The sequence below is a fragment of the Carassius auratus genome, chromosome 18 (assembly GCF_003368295.1).
Source record: "Carassius auratus strain Wakin chromosome 18, ASM336829v1, whole genome shotgun sequence".
Classification (NCBI taxonomy): Eukaryota; Metazoa; Chordata; class Actinopteri; order Cypriniformes; family Cyprinidae; genus Carassius; species Carassius auratus.
In genome coordinates this window covers 20,753,230-20,773,746 of record NC_039260.1, presented here as the reverse complement: position 1 = coordinate 20,773,746, position 20,517 = coordinate 20,753,230, and the positions used below count along the sequence as shown (strand labels likewise).

The 20,517-nt window shown below is 36.2% G+C and overlaps 1 protein-coding gene across 2 annotated transcripts in view; it reads right to left on the bottom strand.

Moving 5' to 3' along the window:
- Nucleotides 1–6,995: 6,995 nt before the first annotated feature.
- The window catches only part of LOC113118634 (A-kinase anchor protein SPHKAP-like), a 32,044-nt gene continuing 18,522 nt past the window's right edge, over nt 6,996–20,517 (bottom strand). Inside the window, exons 1-3 of one of the 2 annotated variants that reach the window (XR_003294349.1) lie at nt 17,241–17,561; nt 11,453–11,555; nt 6,996–8,097 (exon numbers count right to left, since the gene is read on the bottom strand). Coding sequence is in view for 1 of the 2 variants with exons in the window: in XM_026287965.1 (XP_026143750.1) it covers nt 7,945–8,097; nt 11,453–11,555 (256 nt within the window). In the remaining variant the exon portion in view is untranslated. Of the gene's footprint in view, nt 8,098–11,452; nt 11,556–17,240; nt 17,562–20,517 lie in introns of those variants that run through there. The other variant, XM_026287965.1, reaches the window with a different exon arrangement.

Genomic DNA, 20,517 nt, shown 5'->3' with positions numbered 1-20,517 from the left:
GCCCTGTGGTACGCCAGTGTTAAGTGTGATGGTGGTGGAGTGGGTGTGACCTGACCGAACATGCTGAGGCCTGTTGGTCAGAAAGTCCATAATCCAGTTGCAGAGGGAGGTGTTGATGTCCAGGTCTTCAAGTTTTGTGGTCAACTTGGAGGGAATGACGGTGTTAAATGCTGAACTGAAGTCAACAAACAACATCCTAACATACGTGTTGTTATTGTCCAGGTGTGTGAGTGCAGAGTGCAGCACTGTACATACTGCATCCTCTGTGCTCCTATTTCTGCGGTAGGCAAATTGGTGTGGGTCCAGTGTGGGTGGGAGGCAGTCTTTGAGGTGTGCTAGGACCAGTCGCTCGAAGCACTTCATAATGATGGGTGTGAGTGCTACGGGGCGATAGTCATTCAGGCACGTTGGGGAGGAGTGTTTTGGTACTGGCACAATGGATGTGGACTTAAAACATGTTGGCACAGTTGCTTGGGTGAGGGACAGGTTGAAAATGTCTGTGAAGACCCCTGCAAGCTGCTCTGCACATGCCCTAAGCACACGTCCAGGAATGCCATCCGGGCCAGCAGCCTTGCGTGCGTTGATCCGGCTCAGTGCAGTGTGGACATCTGTGGAGGTGAGTTTAAGGGGTTGGTGGTCTGCTGAGGGTGAGATTTTGGTGGCCATCTCCTTGCTGTCGCTGTTGAAGCGAGCATAAAAGTCATTTAGCTCGTTAAGGAAGGAGACGTCCGTGACTGTTGGTGTGGAGTTGCTTGACTTGTAGTCACTGATGATCTGGATGCCCTGCCACATGCGTCGGGGGTCAGAGTTGGAAAAGTGTTCCTCTACCTTCAGCTTGTAGCAGTACTTGGCCTTTTTGATGCCCCTTTTCAGGTTAGCCCTGGATTTACTGTAGGCCTGAGTGTCATCTGACCTGAAGGCAGCGTTGCGGTCTTTCAGCAGAAGTCGAACCTCCTTGTTCATCCATGGCTTCTGATTAGGGTATGTTGTTATCTGTTTTTCTGTTGTTACACTGTCAATGGTGGAGTTGATGTGATCCAGTACAGAGGAGGTGTAGATATCAATGTCCGTGTGAGATGACATAATTGATAGCTTCAATAATAATAGCAGTGTATATCTTATTTGCATTTGAAGTGATATTATAAATCCTGTAAAAATATATAGAAGTTAATATTTGGATTTCTCCAGTTCTCTGCACTGGCGTTTAGCACAACCGGAAGTATCTTTGCACACACTTGCAAGACCGGAAATCCAAGATGGCGGAGATATGCAACTAGCCCATTGTCCACATTTGCACACTCACAAAATCAACTTGTTTAATTACAGACTGAAGCTATCAATTATGTCATTCTGTTTCCATGGTAATCTGACATGGCCTCCTAACTAACCCATCCTGCCGCTGACCCCTGCCTCTCGACCAAATCCACATCATCACTTACAACATACACATCATAATCAAACTGAATTTAATCAGAGAAAAACATTACTGGGAGGGTTTTATCCTAGGGGATTATTTTCTGATTTACTAATGAAATGGATGTACATTTAATCCCAGGAATGAGTGACCCAGAAACTGGAGGCTTCTTAAATCATTTAACTTAGTCCTTCTCTTGAGAAACACACCAAACAACAGGCTGCTCCCAAGGAACTGGCTGTGCAATTAGCATTATGTCCTCTTCCTTTACAAGAAGCTGTCTGCTAAGTGACAACTAATAATCTAAATTAGAATGAATGGCAACATAATTTCTCACATGCTGGTTTTGTGGATGCACGATTCCTCCATGTCCAGCTGAGATCAAAGCACAAGTTAATTGCTGTACAGAGTATGAAGATAGGAGAAAAGTATTAGATTACACAAAATCTAATGTCTTTAAAGTTTTTTTTTTTTTTTTTTTACCAAAAAGAAAACAATCAGAGACGTTGTGGAGACGCTGTGTGTTTCGTACGGAAGTTATAAGCGGCCATGCATTATAATTTTTTTCCTTTTTGTTTTCTCGTTATAACGACTTAATTTTCTCGTTATCTCGACATAACGAAAGTCGTTTTCTCGTTATAACGACTTATTTTTCTCATTATCTCGACATAACGAAAGTTTTCTCGTTATAATGACATGACAGTTTTTACTGTTGCTATGGTAACAAACTCAACTTTGACAGGCATCTGATGGACCATGCAGGCGCTCTTACTGTAGCCTATATTTCAGCAAATTTTGCTTCGCCTAGGTAATAACGTCTACAATACTGTACATAAATAAAGGCCGATCAATCACTGTTGATTTTTCCAGAGAAAGTACAACGAACGTTTTATTTTTTGTAATTAACATGTTTAAATGGCAACACCGAGCCATTAGAGCTGCTTGGATTAAACTCACTTTTAATTTTCCCTTTATTTGAAATAAAATTATATGTAATTTGTCATTATATGATGTGGCAGATATCAGGTGTGTTACAAGCTTCTGTTTGAAAAGAGCGTTCATGTGTACGTGTAGTGTGTGTGTAAAGAAAAAAACCATTACAACATTACAGAACAAAACTGAATTCAATTAGCCTATGGATTTTACATATACATCACATTTCTCATCAGTCTAAGTCGTTATAACGAGAAAACGATCTTCGTTATGTCGAGAAAAACGAAAAAATTAAGTCATTATAACGAGAAAACGAACTTCGTTATGTGGAGATAACGAGAAAATTAAGTAGTTATAACGAGAAAACGACCTTCGTTATGTCGAGATAACAAGAAAATTAAGTCGTTATAATGAGAAAACAAGAAGAAAAAAAATTATAATGCATGGCCGCTTAGAACTTCCGTAGTTTCGTTTTGAAAGTGAAAATACTTTGTTTGGTCTTCTAAAAGAGGACACGATTAGAAATCAGTGGATAGGTTGTATTTACAACACTGTTCCAGAACAGTTCAACCCAAATATGTGTGCAACGCATTTAACGGAGGATGAGGACTGTTTGCTGTGAGAGTAGCCTAAAATGCTGGTGGCTGTTTCTATAAAGTGGTTCAGTCTGGTGCTTCTGACTCACAGTCTGTAAGTAAGCTTTCATATTTCAAGAATTTGTCACTGACGATTCAAATGAGAGTTTTGAGCAGTGTAGAGGAATGCTTGTTGTTTGTCATTTCTCTATGATATGCAACACAACGCATAAAAAAACAGTATATGTCATTATAATCACTAATTATGTCCCCACTGGATGCAACAAATGCCTCATTTGTAATGGGTTTTATTGGTTTTGTCTCGTCGCCCCGGGACAGGCGTTACAGTATGGTGAGGGGCATAACATTTCCATCACATGCTTGAGGTATTCGGCCAATCACAACGGACTGGATAGCTGGCCAATCAGAGAAAACCTCACTTTTCAGACCGATGAACTGTGTAAATATTGATGCATTTTAGAAGGGAGGCATAGAAGAGAACAATGATGTACATTATGTGGAAAATAATGTTTTTTTGTTGTTGTTTTTTTTACCGTAAAACGCATAAACACATTGCATTACTGTACATCAAATTCACAAAATAATGTTCGTTTTAGCAACGTCAAGTGATGCCTTTAAATTGTTACCTGTTACCCTGCGTAAAAAAATCACTGACAGTTGTCTGTCAGTTAATTCAACTATTATTTAAATGTTTTGGTTTTCTTAAGCTTTTTTTTTTTTAAAGAAATCTAATTTATTTGATCAAAAATACAATAAAAACAGTAATGTGAAATATTTTTACAATAAAAAATGTGAATATATTTTAGTCAGTATAATATATTATAATATATTATAATTCATTCTAATATGCTGATTTGCTGCTCAAAAAGCATTTCTTATTATTACTAATACTGAGGTCAGATGAGATGTTGTCAGTTTATATGTCAGTTAAAATGAATTTTCCTGTCCTGTCAGTCACTATACTGGGCTCATAGCACATGCACAAATACGGCAGCGCGCGCTCTAGCCTGTAGTCAGGATTATGTTTGATTTTTGTCCTAGTTTTCATTGTGTTTTCAGTTTGTCTGTTTCCCTGTGACTTAGTCTTCCTTAGTTTCCTGATTATCATTCTGTTCACCTGTGTCTGATTAAAAACTTGTCAGTTCCTTTGTTTGCTCCTCTACTTAAACCCTCAGTTCTCCCTTAGCCTTTGTCTGTTCTATAATATGTTAAGTTTTGTGTTCTTTTGCCATTCTGCCTGTGCTTATTGTTAAATTGGAACTGAACCTTCTATCTTCATCTTCCTTCGACACACCGTAAAACCTGTATCATTTCATATTAAAGTGCAAATGAATGTTCCCTCTATGAGCATGCATGTCAGATCTGCATCACATTCATCAGCTGCATCTCTTAAAGTGACAGCAGCCAAATAACCTAATATCCCAGCTGCTGTGATGTCTGTTCATCAAAGAACAACAGAAAAATAGGATATCCATAACTTTTGTAATTTAAAGATTCATCTATATTTAATTCAGAATTCAGTGTTTGAATTAGAGTTTTTTTTTTTTTAAGTCTAATGAATGTTAAAATTTATAGCTTTCAATTATACAGTAATGTTAGTATAGTCGACACATAGTCAATGGTTAAACATTAAGGGGAAAAAATCCTAGAGACATTAGTAGTATTGGTATCAGTGATCTATGCCTTCGGTCAAAAAAGATGCCATTAAACAAATCTAAAAATATATACTTTATGTTGTTTCTACATTAATTTAAACATTGAATGTGAAATTATTTCAAGCTGCGGTCCGTAACTTTATTTTTTATTCAAAATGTACAAACTGTATATAATAAGCAACTATATCATGAATCCATTTTTATCAAACTCTGCATTTGACTTATCCTCAGTCCCTATAGAACAACTGTTATACATTTTTATATTCAGACTATTTTATTGGACTATTATATCCGGCTACAATGTTCTTCTGCAAGGGGCATACAGTTCTGTTTATTAACTATTAGGGTGCCAAAGGTTACGGACTTAAGATTTAAAAACTATAATCTTAGGTCAGATTAATCATGATTAATCACAATTTTTTAAAAAAAGAAAAAAATGAGATTAATTACTGACGTTTTTTTTTTTTTTTTTATCGATTGACAGCACTACCAAAACCACATACAATTACTACACTTAATTTTAATGTTTAAGTTGATCACAATTATATCAACTAGAGATGCACTGAATCCAGGATTCGGATTCGGATTCGGATTCGGCCGAATACTGGGAATACTGGAATCTTAGTTTTTTTTTTCACCGAACCGAACCCTAGGCTTGCGCTATGCTGGTCGACGTCACGCGGCCGTTGATAGCATGAAGGTGTTTATATGAGGAGGAACATGGCCCGACAGTTTGCTGTAAACTAAACTGTTCAGGAATCTTGAGCGGCTGGGACGATTTATACCGTAGCAATACAGAGCCAGCCAGTCACATCGGGTACTGACGTGGAGATAATCGTTTTTTTCGGTGAGCCTTTGATTCCTCTTCAGCGGTGGAAGACAAACCAGCAGCGATTTCCACTGCTGGCAAAATTTGCTAAAATCTGCCTCTGTGCCCAGTGAAGGACTTTTCAGTACTGCTGGGGACATTCATTCCCACAGTTGCAACCATCTGTCACCTGTTAATGCAGAACGTCTTGTTTTTTTTTAATGAAACTCATTTCATGTGAAAGATTAGAGGTTTTACGTTAATTTTAATATTTTGCAGCAGATGTGTGATCTTCCGTAATATTTTTCGTAATATTTGGCTACTGTTCTAATCGTAGCATATCCTACTGTTATAAATGAAAACTAAACAGCCTACTATCCATGTTTATTGAGTTAATGTTCAATAACATTAATTTCAGTTAAGTCACCAAACATATTCAGATTTTTAAAAAGAAAAGAAAAACACTTTTCTTTGCACTGCTGTGCTTTTATTGAAAGGTTTTGGTTGTTTACTTGGGTAAGCATAAGATTGGTAATTGTCCAAAAGTTTTTCTCACTTGTCATCCTGCAAAATGTTGCCTATTCTTTTTTTCTTCTTTTTTTTTTACAGATAAAATAAAATGAAAAATACATTGCTGTGGACGTTGTTTACTTCATTAATGTGTTTTACTGTGTTAATGCAATATGTGAGTAGGATTCTGTATTTGGTTTCGGATTCGGCCGAATCTTAAACAGTGGATTTGGTATTCGGCCGAACCCCAAAAATCTGGATTTGGTGCATCCCTAATATCAACAGAACTCATCAAAATAATGTGTTCAACTTAAAAGATTTAATTTCAATCATGCATTTTTTCAGTTGTGGTAATGTGTCTGCTGGATTTCTTTAGAGTGTGTCTTTCTCACGTTCTCTGTCTCTACTTGAGTGTAGTGTTTGGACTCAGCGCTGGCATTAGTATCTCAGCGCCAGCTGGTGTGTGTGGGTTTGATTCCCGGTGTGAAGCTTTTGTGTTAAAGGACCATCATGAGTGACATCAGCGCAGTAAAAGCACAGCCCCGATGAAACCTATTCTGACTGCACCTGAGCCGGCCGGCGGAAGAGACACAATCTGACAGAACATGTCATGCGCTTTTCTGCCATCACAAATTAAGGGTTGAAGTTTCCTGGCTACAGAACCAGCAGTCATCAGCCCCACTTTGAACAATTAAAATATTACTGGTTTTTATTACAATGTTACAATGCTAAGTAGATTTTTGCTTGTTTCACTGCAAATCCAACTTGTAAAAAAGTTCTTCTTACAAATGTTTTTGTTTAAAACCTGTCCAAAAGTCATCTGAACAAACAATTTTGTTAAACACTTTTGTTTTGCAAGTTCCTAGCATAAATTTCAGCTTGAAATAATCATATTGTAACTATTATTTAAAAACCTTTATGCAAGATGGATTGCAAGATTGTAATAATAATAATTTTTTTTAAATAAAAACAAAATTCTGGGAATTTCTGAGAAAATAAATACACAGAATTGTGAAATGAATAGGAATATCGAGATATAAACGCAGAACTAAATGATATAAATATCATTTTGAGGAGAAAAGTATAAATACATGCAGAAATACAGTCAGAATTGCGAGATAAAATGCAGAACTGGGAGATACAAACATAATTTTGAGACAGAAACTCACAAGAAGATAAAAAAGAAAAGTTAAAACTGTTAAATATAAACTAGAAAAAAGTCAGAATTGCGAGAAAAAAGTCTGAAAATGTAGAAAACTGGTCTGAGATGAGGTAAAAACATATAGACACTGGTTCATGGGTTCACAGAGCGCCAAACCATAGACATTTAATAAGAAACAAATTATTCACAAAGGTTTCAATGCTCCATGAAGAAGCCTCGATAACTAGTTGATTAAAGAAGATGTCTGCAATAGGTTGACAAATTTTTTTTTAGGTCAATTTTTTTTTTTTTTTTTTTTTTTATGGCTGTCAGTGAAGAGGCCAAAATAAATGCATGCTGACATATCACACATTCTAGTCAATCAGAACTGAGTATCTGAAGTCTGCTGAATTTCCCAAACTAAATTCATAATTCCAATTAGTTGAATTCTAGTAAAATGCTCCAGACATAACCAAAAATATAAAGGAAAGGCTTGCAACACTGAAAAATCCTAGCACTAATTTTCCATAAAATTAGCATTAGGCAAATAATCAGACATGTAGCGTTTTATCCCCAAGAAGCAGTAATGCTAGCGAGATCATGGCATGATGTTATGCACAGTGAGATGGGTGCAGAGCCGTCATTTACATCAGACAAGAAACTTGTCATTAAAGTAAAGTGAGGTATAAAATCTGTGATTAGGCTCTAATTATCCCATCCCACAGTTAGTGCAGCTAAATGTATTCTCTCAGTTCAGAGAATTACTGTATATATTATTCAGCCACAGCTAACATCACACCACACAATCACCCCAATCAAGAGCACATTTATCAGCGGGAGGCTGAGCACAATATAAATGCCACTGCACTTTCCACACACACACACCGTTAATCAAACGTATGGACAGAGCACTTCTGAGAGAGACTCACTGTAGGGCAGCCGCCGTCCTGCTGGTCCTCCAGGAACCCCGTTCTGCAGAGCGCCTTATCGTTCTTCAGCCAGTACTCCGACGAATCCAGAACACTGTTACTGCACAAAACCTGACACAAACACACACTTCTTTAGACTGAGGCAAAGCATAAAAAAAACACATGTTTGAACTCACAGACCCTGTTTACGTCCGTATCGGGTGAACCGCTCATATGTGGTCAGCCAAGACACCTGCTAGGCACTGTAGGCAATATTTTAATATTGCGCATTAAATGTGTGAAGTTCCCATGTGCGATTTTATCAAGAAAGGTGTCAGATTGCATGCCAGTGTAAATAATGTTTTTTTTTAATACATTCACACATTTTTTGTAATTAAATTGGGTTGAAAATTCATATCTAACTGTACATTTTAAAACTATTAACTATAGTATAAGTGCCATTTAAATGTAAAATGAAGTCTTAAATATCTGGAATCAATTAAAAATATATAAAAAAATATTTTGTTAATGTTTTATTTTTAATTTATTCATCAAATTATTTTTTTTATATAAAACTGTTTATTTAATGTGTTTATTTATAGTTATTATTTTCACATGTGTAGGCAGCATATTCAATACTATTAATTCATGTTTAAAATGTTAGTAATAATACATGTTAGATTTTTAGTTTTTAAATGTGTATATCCATTTGTCAGTTGGGTTAAGGGACTGGTGATACCAGACGTTTATTTTAATTGATACAATACTGATTAATATATAACAGTGTAAATATAATTTCTCAAAGTAATGTTAATTCTTCTTCCAAAAAAAAAAAGAGAAGATAATTACACTTAAAATCAGATCACATCCACATGACATACTTGCCATTAATAACACATTTATTACAAAAGCAAGCAAAATCAGAAATGTTTTTACCAACACAGGTTCATAAATTATCACATATTTTACAGAAATACTGTACTTAAAAAATAAAATAATTTCACGTTTATTTATGCAATTAATAAATAAATAAATGTATGCAATTTATTAATAAAATAAAATACAGACAATATAAAACATGCACATTTGAACTTTCTTAAATTTTTCTTAATCCTCTACACTTTTCAGGCTTCCTGAAAGCAATGTTCTTTTATGTATCTGCGTATTTCAATATCTGTGCATTTCAATACATTTTTAAACATAACCCGTTTCATTTCAAACAGCACTCCCTGTCCTCCATTTAAACCCTTTGCTAATGTGCCGCCGTTGGGACTCTGGGAGTCTTCAGGACACATTAGCGTTTACACTGCAAATATGAAGTGGTCACGTGCATCACCTCTGAATGTGCTTTCACTTTCTGAAATACATTTACATCTATATTTAGCACTTATCAGATCGCCCAAGATAAATGATAATATTATAGGATTACTATGAGGCCACACTGTCCAAATGACCCCAAAACGAAACTAGATTTAATTTAACTGCTACAGTATATGATCTCAAATTTAATAGATTTCCTCAATCAAATATTCAGCGTACTAACTTATCAGGACAAGCGAGCTTTGACCTTGCCATGTCTGAGGTGATTGGTAATTTATTATCATCATTTACATATGAATATTTCATACTTCTGGCAATCACGCTGTCACTGGTCTGTAACATACCAACTTCACAGCCAAGTAACCATGTCAGTAATGACCTATTATAGATTATTAATGAAAAGTTGAGTGTGTGGTCTGTCAGTGAACCGTGCTGAACATGTAATGTTTCATAACATGAGCTTATAAGCCTAGGCCATGATGCAGACAGATGCAAACTGAAGATGTTTGTCTAATTGAATTAGCACCACTAGCACTACTGGTACGCGAGACATCCCTGAAACAAACACTGACTCTCTCTGTTATTGCGTAACCTTCAGTTTGATTCATTATCAGTGAGACTATGTAAGCATTGATTATCTCAGTGTGTATTTAAGCAGTAAACACATCGTGTGTTTGTGTGTGTGCGTGCACTTGTTCATTTAATTAGTTTGTGGGTGTCTGTGTGTGTTTTTATGTGTGAGCACGTGTGTATTTTCTCTGCCCTTGCTGTGTGTGCCATCTGTGCCGTCTGTTTCCTGGCACAGTCCACCGTATGACAGGGATGCTGGGACAGTTGCGTCACGGTTCACTGTGGTTAAACTACTGAAAGAGCTAATATGATATTATATGAATTGGTAACCTTTGGCAGATGGGTAATCATTAGCACACGAGCAAGATGAATATGTATTTATGGTATTTGGTCGTTTCATTTAATAATGAAGTTAACTGCATCTGCTTGCCAAATGAAATGACCTCTCACAGTTATCCTTCCTCATCATTACACAGCCTGTTTTATTTCAATATAGAGACGTGTGGAAATAAATATAATTTATTTTTCCATATTGGGTTTGCCACTAAGATTCAACATTGATTGAAGCAAGAAGAACAGCTTTAAAGTGAAGAAAAACTGTGACAAAACAACATTATTTAATTCCAGCAATATTTAATGCATAATGATTAAATATTATAAAGGAATTATAGAAAATAGTGTAATTATTTATTATTAATATTGCAGTTGTTAGTATATTATGAAATGTGACTAAACTTAATTATTAAAATATTATGGTTACATAATAATGATAATAACATTATATTATTGTTGTTATTATTAAAAGAATTACTATTTTTAAATATTATGCATAGTTTTTAAATCCATCTATCCATCCATATATTCATTTATCCTTTTATAATTTATCCATTTGTTTTAATAATTGTTGTATTTATTTAACAATATACTGTATGTAATAGCAACAATAATAAATAATTTTATAATAATAATTTATGATATATTTGATATATTATTACAATTATTATAATATCATTTATGCTATTCCCATAAATGATGACCCATCCACTTTAATCTCACAACAGCTCCAATGAGAGCTACAAAACTGATTAGCCCAGTGTCACACTATTGTAACTTCCTCTTCCCCTGATCCAGCATCTGCTCCCACAGGGCCTGCTTTTCTTTAAGACCAATCCACTAATAATAATAATAAAGCGCTTGGCTGAAGGAGACAAACATTAAAAGAGCTGGAAGACAAGGGAGATACTGGATTAATCATGCTGCTTGTTCTGTCACACTGCGGCTTTCTCTCTGTCCTTCCTCTCGCTCACGCTGGCAGAGCATCAGCTAATGTAACCTGACTTGTAGTGCAGCTGCCTACAGAGTAAAAAGTGCTGATGGCAGAAAGCCACAGTCTCTGTTCCCTGGACAGGTGCGAGAGTCAGCCAATCAGTAAGGCTTCATGTTAATCACACTGTGCTCAAACACAAGAGCTCATATGGTGAAACCTACTGAAACCTACTGCACACTAACTAGATAACTTTGGTGTAGCTGGAAGTGTTTGCGCTCATGTACTTGCATGATTTGGGTACTTGCAACACACACACACACACACACACACCTTCCTGCAGGCGGAGACAGAGGGCCCAAGGGTGCTCTCAGATTTGACTTCCTGTGTGTCCGCGGACTCAGACCCCTCAAACATGGCAGACGATTGGAAATTACTGTGGAAGAAGAGAGAGACAACAATTGAATCCACCATCAATTCAACAGAGAGCATTAGTCGCTCTCCACTTTTTCAGCTGGATTGATTCCAGAAGCTTTTTTTAGGATTTCAAAATTGTCTTCATTAAAGCATTATGAGCCATACACCAAACCAACCAGCTATGAGAGAAAGAACTACAATCCCATGAAGCAAAATACAATCGAATGATGAAGAATTCTTTTGAAATTGATTTTCATATAGACAGGAACAATATATGTTAAGTATATTGCAAAATATGCATAATATACACAAATTTAAGTATGTTTAGCTTGCAACGGCACTTTGATTGGTGCAGAATCATGGGTAATGCAGTTTTTCAGCCACAAATTCAGCATTTAAAGCAATAATTCACCACAAAAGGAAAATTATCCTAATTCACTCGACCCTCACGTCGTTCCAAACCTGATTTGTCTGCTAAACACACACACAAAAAAATATTTTGATGATTGTTGGTCATCAAACAGTTAATGGTAGCCATTGACTTCCATGCAATTTTTCTTTTCTTCCATACTGTGGAAGTCAATGGCCACTGTCAATTGTTTGGTTACCAGCATTCATCAAAATGTCTTCCTTTGTGTTCAGGAGAAGAAAGAACCCCAATACAGGTTTGGAATGACGTGCGGGCAAAATGTGAGAAAGGATGACAGATTTGTCATTTCTGGGTGAACTACCCCTTTATTCAGTTATTTTAAAAGTTGAAACAGTGTAAATGGATGGCTTCAACAAAAGCATTTACTATTGATTACCAACCTCAGAACTCAGAGTGGGTCTGTCGTTAAAAATCTAATTCCCTACAGACAAAAGAATGCTTTTCCTTCTAAAACCGGATTGTTGCACTCTATAACTGATGTCTGAAAAACATTACGTCTGAAGAAGGGCTAGAACGGGTTAGCAACAAGTCTGGATGTATGAATAAAATAAAGCAAATGACATTTGTAGATAAAGACAGTGAAAGGAAGGAAAATAACGTGGACTGTTTAATTAAATTTGTCAAGATTAATTGACTACTGGGGATACATTAAGTAAGGATGAAACAGCACAGCCAATCCTCTGAGGTGACAGAAGAATAACATTATGCAGATCATTCAGTGTGCAATGGTGTTCTTCTGCTCCAGAGCATTTCTATCTGAGCTCCATATTCTCCCTGAACGCAGACAAATTCCCCTCTTTTGTTTATATTATAAATGAACTCGCAGAATGTACGTGCTCTCCATTTTTATGGCAGCAGCGGTTGGTCCCTGGTCAGGGTTAATTGTGGGATCACAACTGAATTGCACGTGAAAGGGAGAGTTTAATGTGAAATATAGATTCTGTCATCATTTACTTACTCTCATGCTGTTCCTAACTCATGCCGTTTAATATTTTGTTCTCAATTGTGAGATTTTGGCCTGCTCTTTTCCATTTAAATGCACAGTGATTAATACTGTCGACCTCACAAAGAGCAATAAGCATTACAAAGGACCATTAAACGATCTGTTTATTAAATTAAATCACCATTAAATGTGATCAGTCAAAGCAAATAAAAAAACAACAACTACAAAATATAAGACTTGGAACGCAGTTTTACTACATAAAAACATCTACACAAGAATAAGTAGATACTTTTAGTGTTTTCTGTCATTTAGGAGCTTGCAGTATAAATCATCATACACCTTCTTGAAAACTTTCCTCCTTATATTTCGTCTTGTGTTTCGCTGACAAAATAAAATGTCATGACAGTAAATGATGAACTGAGGCCAGAGTGAACTCAAAACTTGAGTTATTCTTTATTATCTACAATAAAAGATTTAAAAAGTACATCTAGTGCCTTCTGTAATGGACTGTGAAACACATTAGCGATGGTCAAAACTACCTATATTTACAAAATCATTAAGTCAGTGAATGATACCAGATTTTCAGATTTTCAGAAATCTTTTGAGTGTAACAGAATGGAAGAGAGCAAAGACGAAACATGTTTTTCAATGTCTGGACTACTTTAAACTGATTTAAAACACAAAACTTGTGGCAGAATGCTGAAAAACAGCTGGAGATGTGACGCATGTCACATGACGTCTGTCTGAACGTGCACGGTTGTAACATTTCAAAGAGAGCTACATACCGTGCAAACTGTCTAACAGTTGAAACACAGCATGCTGTGAGCAAGCCAAAATGTCAGAACAAGAAAATTACATCGAAAACAGTTGCTAGTCCACTACTGTGACTTCTGACTTGTGACTTGTGTGAATGTGTTTTTATTCCATGTCTCTTCTCTCACTAATCCGATTGTGTACTCAAGCCACCCCTGAGAAAGGACAGGTTCTGCTGGGCTTTCCTCGAGGTCATGAAGGTTAGACAGCCATCCAGGAAAGCAAACACTTGGGCATCAGAAGGCTTAACTGCTTCATTCTGAGGAGCTGTCTTGGGATGTCAGCCTACTGTATATTCGCCTAAAATGTTTATGAATATCTTTTGGCCCGATTACCTGTGAGCCTTGAGGGATCTTTTAACATGAAACACTCAAAATAGTTACAACTACGAGCAATTGTGTTGAAAACGTACATTTAAATCCCTTCCTTCAACACTTTGGCAGATCGAGAGTTAATGACAAAACACAGTTCTTTCTAAGTTATTTTAAGTTAATTTGAGCTTAGCTTAGTCAGCTCATCAATATGATCAATAATTGTTTGTTTCTGGCTACTCAAACACTGGATCCTACTTAAATATCAACACCAGACAACGCTACAAGATGCAACCAAATCAATCACAAATCACAGCCAATCAGAAGAGCAGGTGGGCGGAGCAACATAATGTGAAGAAACAAATAAATTCTGAACTAATGAAAAAGAATTACTGTAACAGGATTCAAAAGAATTTACACCACAGTGACTTATGCAATCTCTGTTTTGAAATACACTTGTGTGTTCACAGTTTATTTTATTTTCAAGAGTTTATTATGGCTATTTATGTCATGCAAAAATATATTCAAATTCAAATTATTATATTTTAATATTGTACAAAACAAACAAGCACTAGAGATTAGCACTGAGCTGTCACAAAAATAGAAACAACAAGACAAAACTATGATTAGCATGAAAAAGATACCACTTCACATATGTTTGGGACACAATCTGTAGCAGGAATCATCTACAGTATATTTTTTGCCATTTTTTAGCCTCATTATGAAACCGCTTGCAGCAGGATTATGTCTAAAACAAATGAAGCATCTCATGAGTTATATTGATGAATCCCAGGAATATTCAGAGAGGCGGAAGTGAATTTCTCTAGTCAAGCAGTGTATAAAGGGTCAGCTTGAGTTCGGTGAGTATGCATTTTCTCCTTTAGGTGCCATTTATACAGAATTGCATTTTTTTCTTTGCTTTTGCACTGCTTTGCCAATGTCACCATGTGCTAGATAGATGCCTTTAACCATTGCCCTCACATTGCAAGCTTTTTTTGAGACCCACACATTTTGTTGCATGTTTTTAAATGCAAAAATGGTTTTAAACACACACATTGTGTGTGCAATTTGCCTTGATATTGATGTCTTGAGTTAAACAAAATGATCTCTGCACACATTTGTTTGGTGCACATACATATTTGTAATATGATATACTCAGTGAGCTAAATATGGAGGAAAGATTTCACAATTTTAGCTTTACTTTAAAACCATTACTATTTGTAGCATTTTCAAGAGCAGAGACTTATTTGTGCAGCTAGTGTCAGATTGAAGTCTTTCTTCATCTAATGCAATGGGTTATGACACAAACTCATAAATGCCATTTGACAGCCATCAAATGCACCACTCTTGTGATTGCTTTGCAGCTGAATGAAAACAGATGTTAAAAAAACCTCAAATTATCCCTTGAGGACATGAGCGCAGCTGCCTGATGGGTCTGCATGTGTCGTGGGCCTGAGCTACACTAAAGCTTCAGTCTTCATGGAAATCGTGTCGATGGCTACGTGAAGGGTCATTATTATTTATCAACAAAAAAGCTGGAAACGTTTTATAGCCGGAGGACAGTAATGGTGTATGAAGTGAAACATGGTTGAACATAGAGTACATGTGTGAAATACACACTCCCATGTGTGTTTTGCTCATGATGACCTGTCAAAAGCGAATTCAGTTTTCTCAGGCTGCCAATCACAGCTTTGAGAAGTGAATGCAAATGCTTGTTTAATCCTGTTAATACCACCAATGAACTCAATTTTCAATGAGAGCTGGTGACTTCAGTGGCATGGCAAACAGTGACCTTTGGCGATGGAAACATCACAAAGCTGAGGAAAGTGTAACTTTATGCAAAAGATACGAACATATACTTCTGGAGTTTATGTGGTTTAATTTTACTGTAAAATTGCTTAAAAAATAGGCTTTTTTCCACACTAGGAAAAACATAATTAAAACAATAATAAATTAATTAATATAGGCTATCAGTTGAAGTAATGTCACTCTTTCATTTCTGTTATAGACTCTAACCCCTTGATTTTGATAAGCATCTCTTAAATGAACAATGAATGTAATTGCCCAAATTTCAGCAACCATAAAAAACGAGCTTCCAAGAAATGTCAACAAACCTGCATCAAAAATGATTGACAGGCAGAAAACCTTTCTGATTGGCTAAACAAGGGCGGGCCGACTCTTTTATTCTGTTTACAGTCAGATAATGTCACAACATATATTTTAGTTAAATCTGTCGGTCTGAATTAACACTTTACATGTGGTATAGCAACGGTTTCAAGTCCGTCAGTTCGGTCATTTTGTCAATTTGTCGAGAATTGTGACAGAACATGCCTCGCGATCCGTGACTACAGGCACCTGTTCCGTCAAACCGAGAAACGTTTCATCTGTAATTGGACCTGGTTAATGAAGTTTAAGATTGTAATGACACTTCGCTTTGAATAATTCATCCCGCTGTCACGGTTAGTTTTAAAATGACCCTGCTGACCGCTGAGGTCAGAGACTGAGGTGAAAGGAGAAGCGCTGCTTTCCTCGCTGCCCACAGCTCAAAATCAGCCGAGCACAGATATCTGTCTTACCTGCTAATTCATCAACATTCATCAATATCTGAGTAACCGGTGGATCATTCTACAAAAGGAAAAAGATAATAATAATAAAAAAAGAAGCGAGTCCTCAAAGCCAGCGCGCGAACAGATGCACAATAAATGAGCGTGCATTGCGCGGCGTCACGAGCCACCTGGAATAAATGGGTTATCTACAAAAAATACCTTATCTTGAGCTATTTTCTCCACACAGTCGCTGAGAGACACGAGCATTACTTCTGCTACATTGCCATATGCGTTTATGAGGAAACAATTCGTAGCTGAATAAACAGACGGCGCTCAATGAATAAAAAACAAAACAAAAACAGTCTGTAAGTAAACATTCTAATACAAGCAAATCAAACAAAGTCAAATACACATTCACGCCACATCGTGTTGCTTGTGCACTTTTTCACGCCTTGCACATGCCCCATGGAGCGCGGGCACACAAAAATATTGTTTACTGATTTAAGTCTTTTTCGTGTCGCTTAAGAACAAGTGAATTTGATTTTAATACAGAAAAACGTTAAACTGTGTTGATAAGAAACACTGAAATCCGATCTAAGATTCGGGTAATATTATTGAGCACAGTGATTTATGATGGAAAGGTTGAAATACGCACACTTACCCCAAAATTTTCAGAAGGCACTGGGTTTCTGCCACTCCTCCAAGAAAAAAACCGATCACTAAATAGCCTTATGTTCCTATATTATCCTGCGTGCCAAGAAGCCCAGCGCTGTGGCGCGTGCCGGTGCCCCTGTCCCGAGCGCGAGCCGCGAGCGCGAGCGCATCACAGTCTGTCAGAGCAGCGGAGGAATTTCCAGCGAGAGCTGCACTGACTGTAGTGAATGCCAGATAAGGCTATGCACCGGTCAGACATTATCAAAACAGCGGGGGAACTCTACGTCACTGCGGTTTCGTTTGATGCACAGAACGCATAGCGACAGCTCATGAAATGTAGTGTGTTCTACGGAATATGGCACATCATGTGCAGATATAGAAAAATTGCACTGAAAAAATTGTTTCATTCATCCAAAAAAAAAAAAAAAAAAAAAAAAAACTATACTGGGTCATGATTCACATCTGTATTTTTTTTACTTGAGTCAATGAAAAATAAATAACTTGGATGAATGAATTTTTTTCAGTGTGTCTGAACAAGATATATAAAATATGTTTAAGTAGGCTAATTAATGTATTTTTAACTGCTGTCCAAATTTTAAATGAAAATATTAGGTTTAAGCAATTTTGGCCAAATATACATATAATATCTCAAAAACTTAAACCTATTTTACTTCACTAATTCGTTTGAAATGATCATGCAGATACATTTTTTGAAAGGCAGCCTACAACACTGAACAAACGTAAAGTAAGATTTTTTAAAGTAAGATTTTTTTTTGCAAAAAGTCTCATATGTTGCATTAATTTGTTGCAAAATGTAGTAAAATTTTAAATATTCTGAAATATTTTTGACTTTTGAAATAGCTGCTTTTCTATTTGAATATATTTTAAAATGTAATTTATTCCAGTGAATTTTTAGCATCATTACCCCAGTCTTATTATAAGAACACAAGTTATTATAATATGCCCATTTGCTGCTTAATTATCACTGGTGCTCAATAATTGTTAATGGTTCTTATATATATATATATGTAATTCCATATATAAGATTCCAAACAGCAGATAAAAACATCACAAGTAAACCACACCACTCAAGTCCATTGGTAATCGGCTTCTAAAGTGTGTTTGTTAAACACGAGTCAATCAAGATTTGTTAAATTTCAAACCAGCTAAAATACAAGTCCTCTATTCATTCTTCAGTGGAAAAAGTCATCTGGTCTAAATCAGGAGTGAAATATGCATTATGGAAACACTATTGTGGACTTAGTTTAAATGCCTTATAAAATAGATTTGCATCTTACAAAGGCAGCTTTTCACTTCACAAAACATTATTTACGTATATACAGTACTTGTGGATTATTGTGATTTTTTTCCCAGCTGTTTGGACTCATTCTGACGGCACCCATACACTGCAGAGGATCCATTAATGAGCAAAGTGATGTAACTCTAAATCTTGCTTTCTGTTGTCATGAGGAAACAACTCATCTACATCTCGAATGGCTAGAGGGTGAGTAAATATTCACAAAATGTTTTATTTTTGGGTGAGCTATTCCTTTAAGGCACTCAGCAATAAAAGCTGCCCGAAAATGTGCCACTTTAGGGACTTGCTCTTATTTTTTTTTTTAAGTTTTATTCTATAATATAAATTATGCAGAAGGCATACAAGCAGCAGATGCTTTATCATTAAACATTATTCTGAACACATCTGGTTTGACTGCTTCTTTAATGACTGATAAGAGTGTTATTGGCCGAACACTGAAACAGCTCTGACATGACTCTGTTTAACATGCATTGTCTAGACCTGTCCCTGCTGGCCAGAGAGAGCTGGCCTAAGGGTCACAACATGGACACACACTCTAGCTCATCCTGTTTATATATTCCTTATCAGTTTCTCTCTTACTAAGTAGTAATTTCTATGCACCAATATTATACTCAGCATTATTTCAGTCTGAGACAGACCTATTTCAGATCGGATATCAGAAAGACAGAGCTGATCCAAGTCCAATACTCTTCACATTCACAGCTCTTCACTGCTGCAGTCACTTCACATCAGTATGCACTCAAAACTTTCCATTATGAAGTGACATTCACCTGTGACTCAAAAAAGTGATGTTGCATTAAAACACATCATCATACGCATAAGAGATTGTGTGTTCCTCTGCACAGGAACCTTTCTGTTTTTCACAACTACATCATGGTAATGTCTGGCCTATGCATTTTTCTCTGTCATACTGTTAAAGAATTTGTTTCATTTAAACACTTTTTTTTGTGTATATATTTACATAGTAATAATTATCACAAATTTATTTTGTTAATCATAATATTATTTTTTTAGATTTGTAGATTTGTAGTAGCTTTCGTTTTTAAAAGATTTTGCCGGATGTGACAGAAAGAGTTCTACATTCACATTCATTTTATTTTTATTAAATTCTTTCTTAGGTTTAGGGTTGCTGTTCATTTGAATGTTGCATGTAATGCATCCATGCTAAATATTTGATTTAATGCGTTCTTTTTAACAATAGTGTATCAGTGGTCCACATTAAAATTAAAGGGGTCAAAAACAAATGTTTCTTTGTGAACTCTCCATGTTCTCCTAATGCTGGAAAGCTTCTTCTGTCTGTATCAAAGCAAACCTTTTTCACTACATTTGTCCTATCTATCTATCTATCTATCTATCTATCTATCTATCTATCTATCTATCTATCTATCTATCTATCTATCTATCTATCTATCTATCTATCTATCTATCTATCTATCTATCTAGCAGTCTGCAGTTAGTAAGTTAATGAGGTATTGATATCATAAACTGATAAAAAAAAAACGTGACTGTGTTTTTTTTTGGCAGATACTCAAGGATGCAATATTGGTATCTGTATTGGACATGAAAAAGTAGTATCAAGACTTTTGCCACGATGTGGTGTATATGATAAAGTGAGGAGCAAAATAACAACAGACAGCAATAGAATACTAAACAGCTTCAGCCCGAAAACCTCAGAAATTCAGTCAAGACAGAGATGAGGAGCACTTGAGCCTTTGCCCAAAACGAAAGACTGTGAAAGAGCCTGCTTTGATGAAAGAAGAAGAAGAAGAAGAAGAGAGAGAGAGAGAGAGAGAGAGTGCTATGGGAATCAACCAAGAGTGTCCACTGACTGTAAACACAGACAGATGAAAAGAAATGTGAGTACGGCAGAGGCCATGTAAGGAAAACGATGGAGGAGGAAGACATGAGGAAGACGGGATGTGACACTGGCCGAGATATTTATGGGATATAGGTGGCATGACCCACA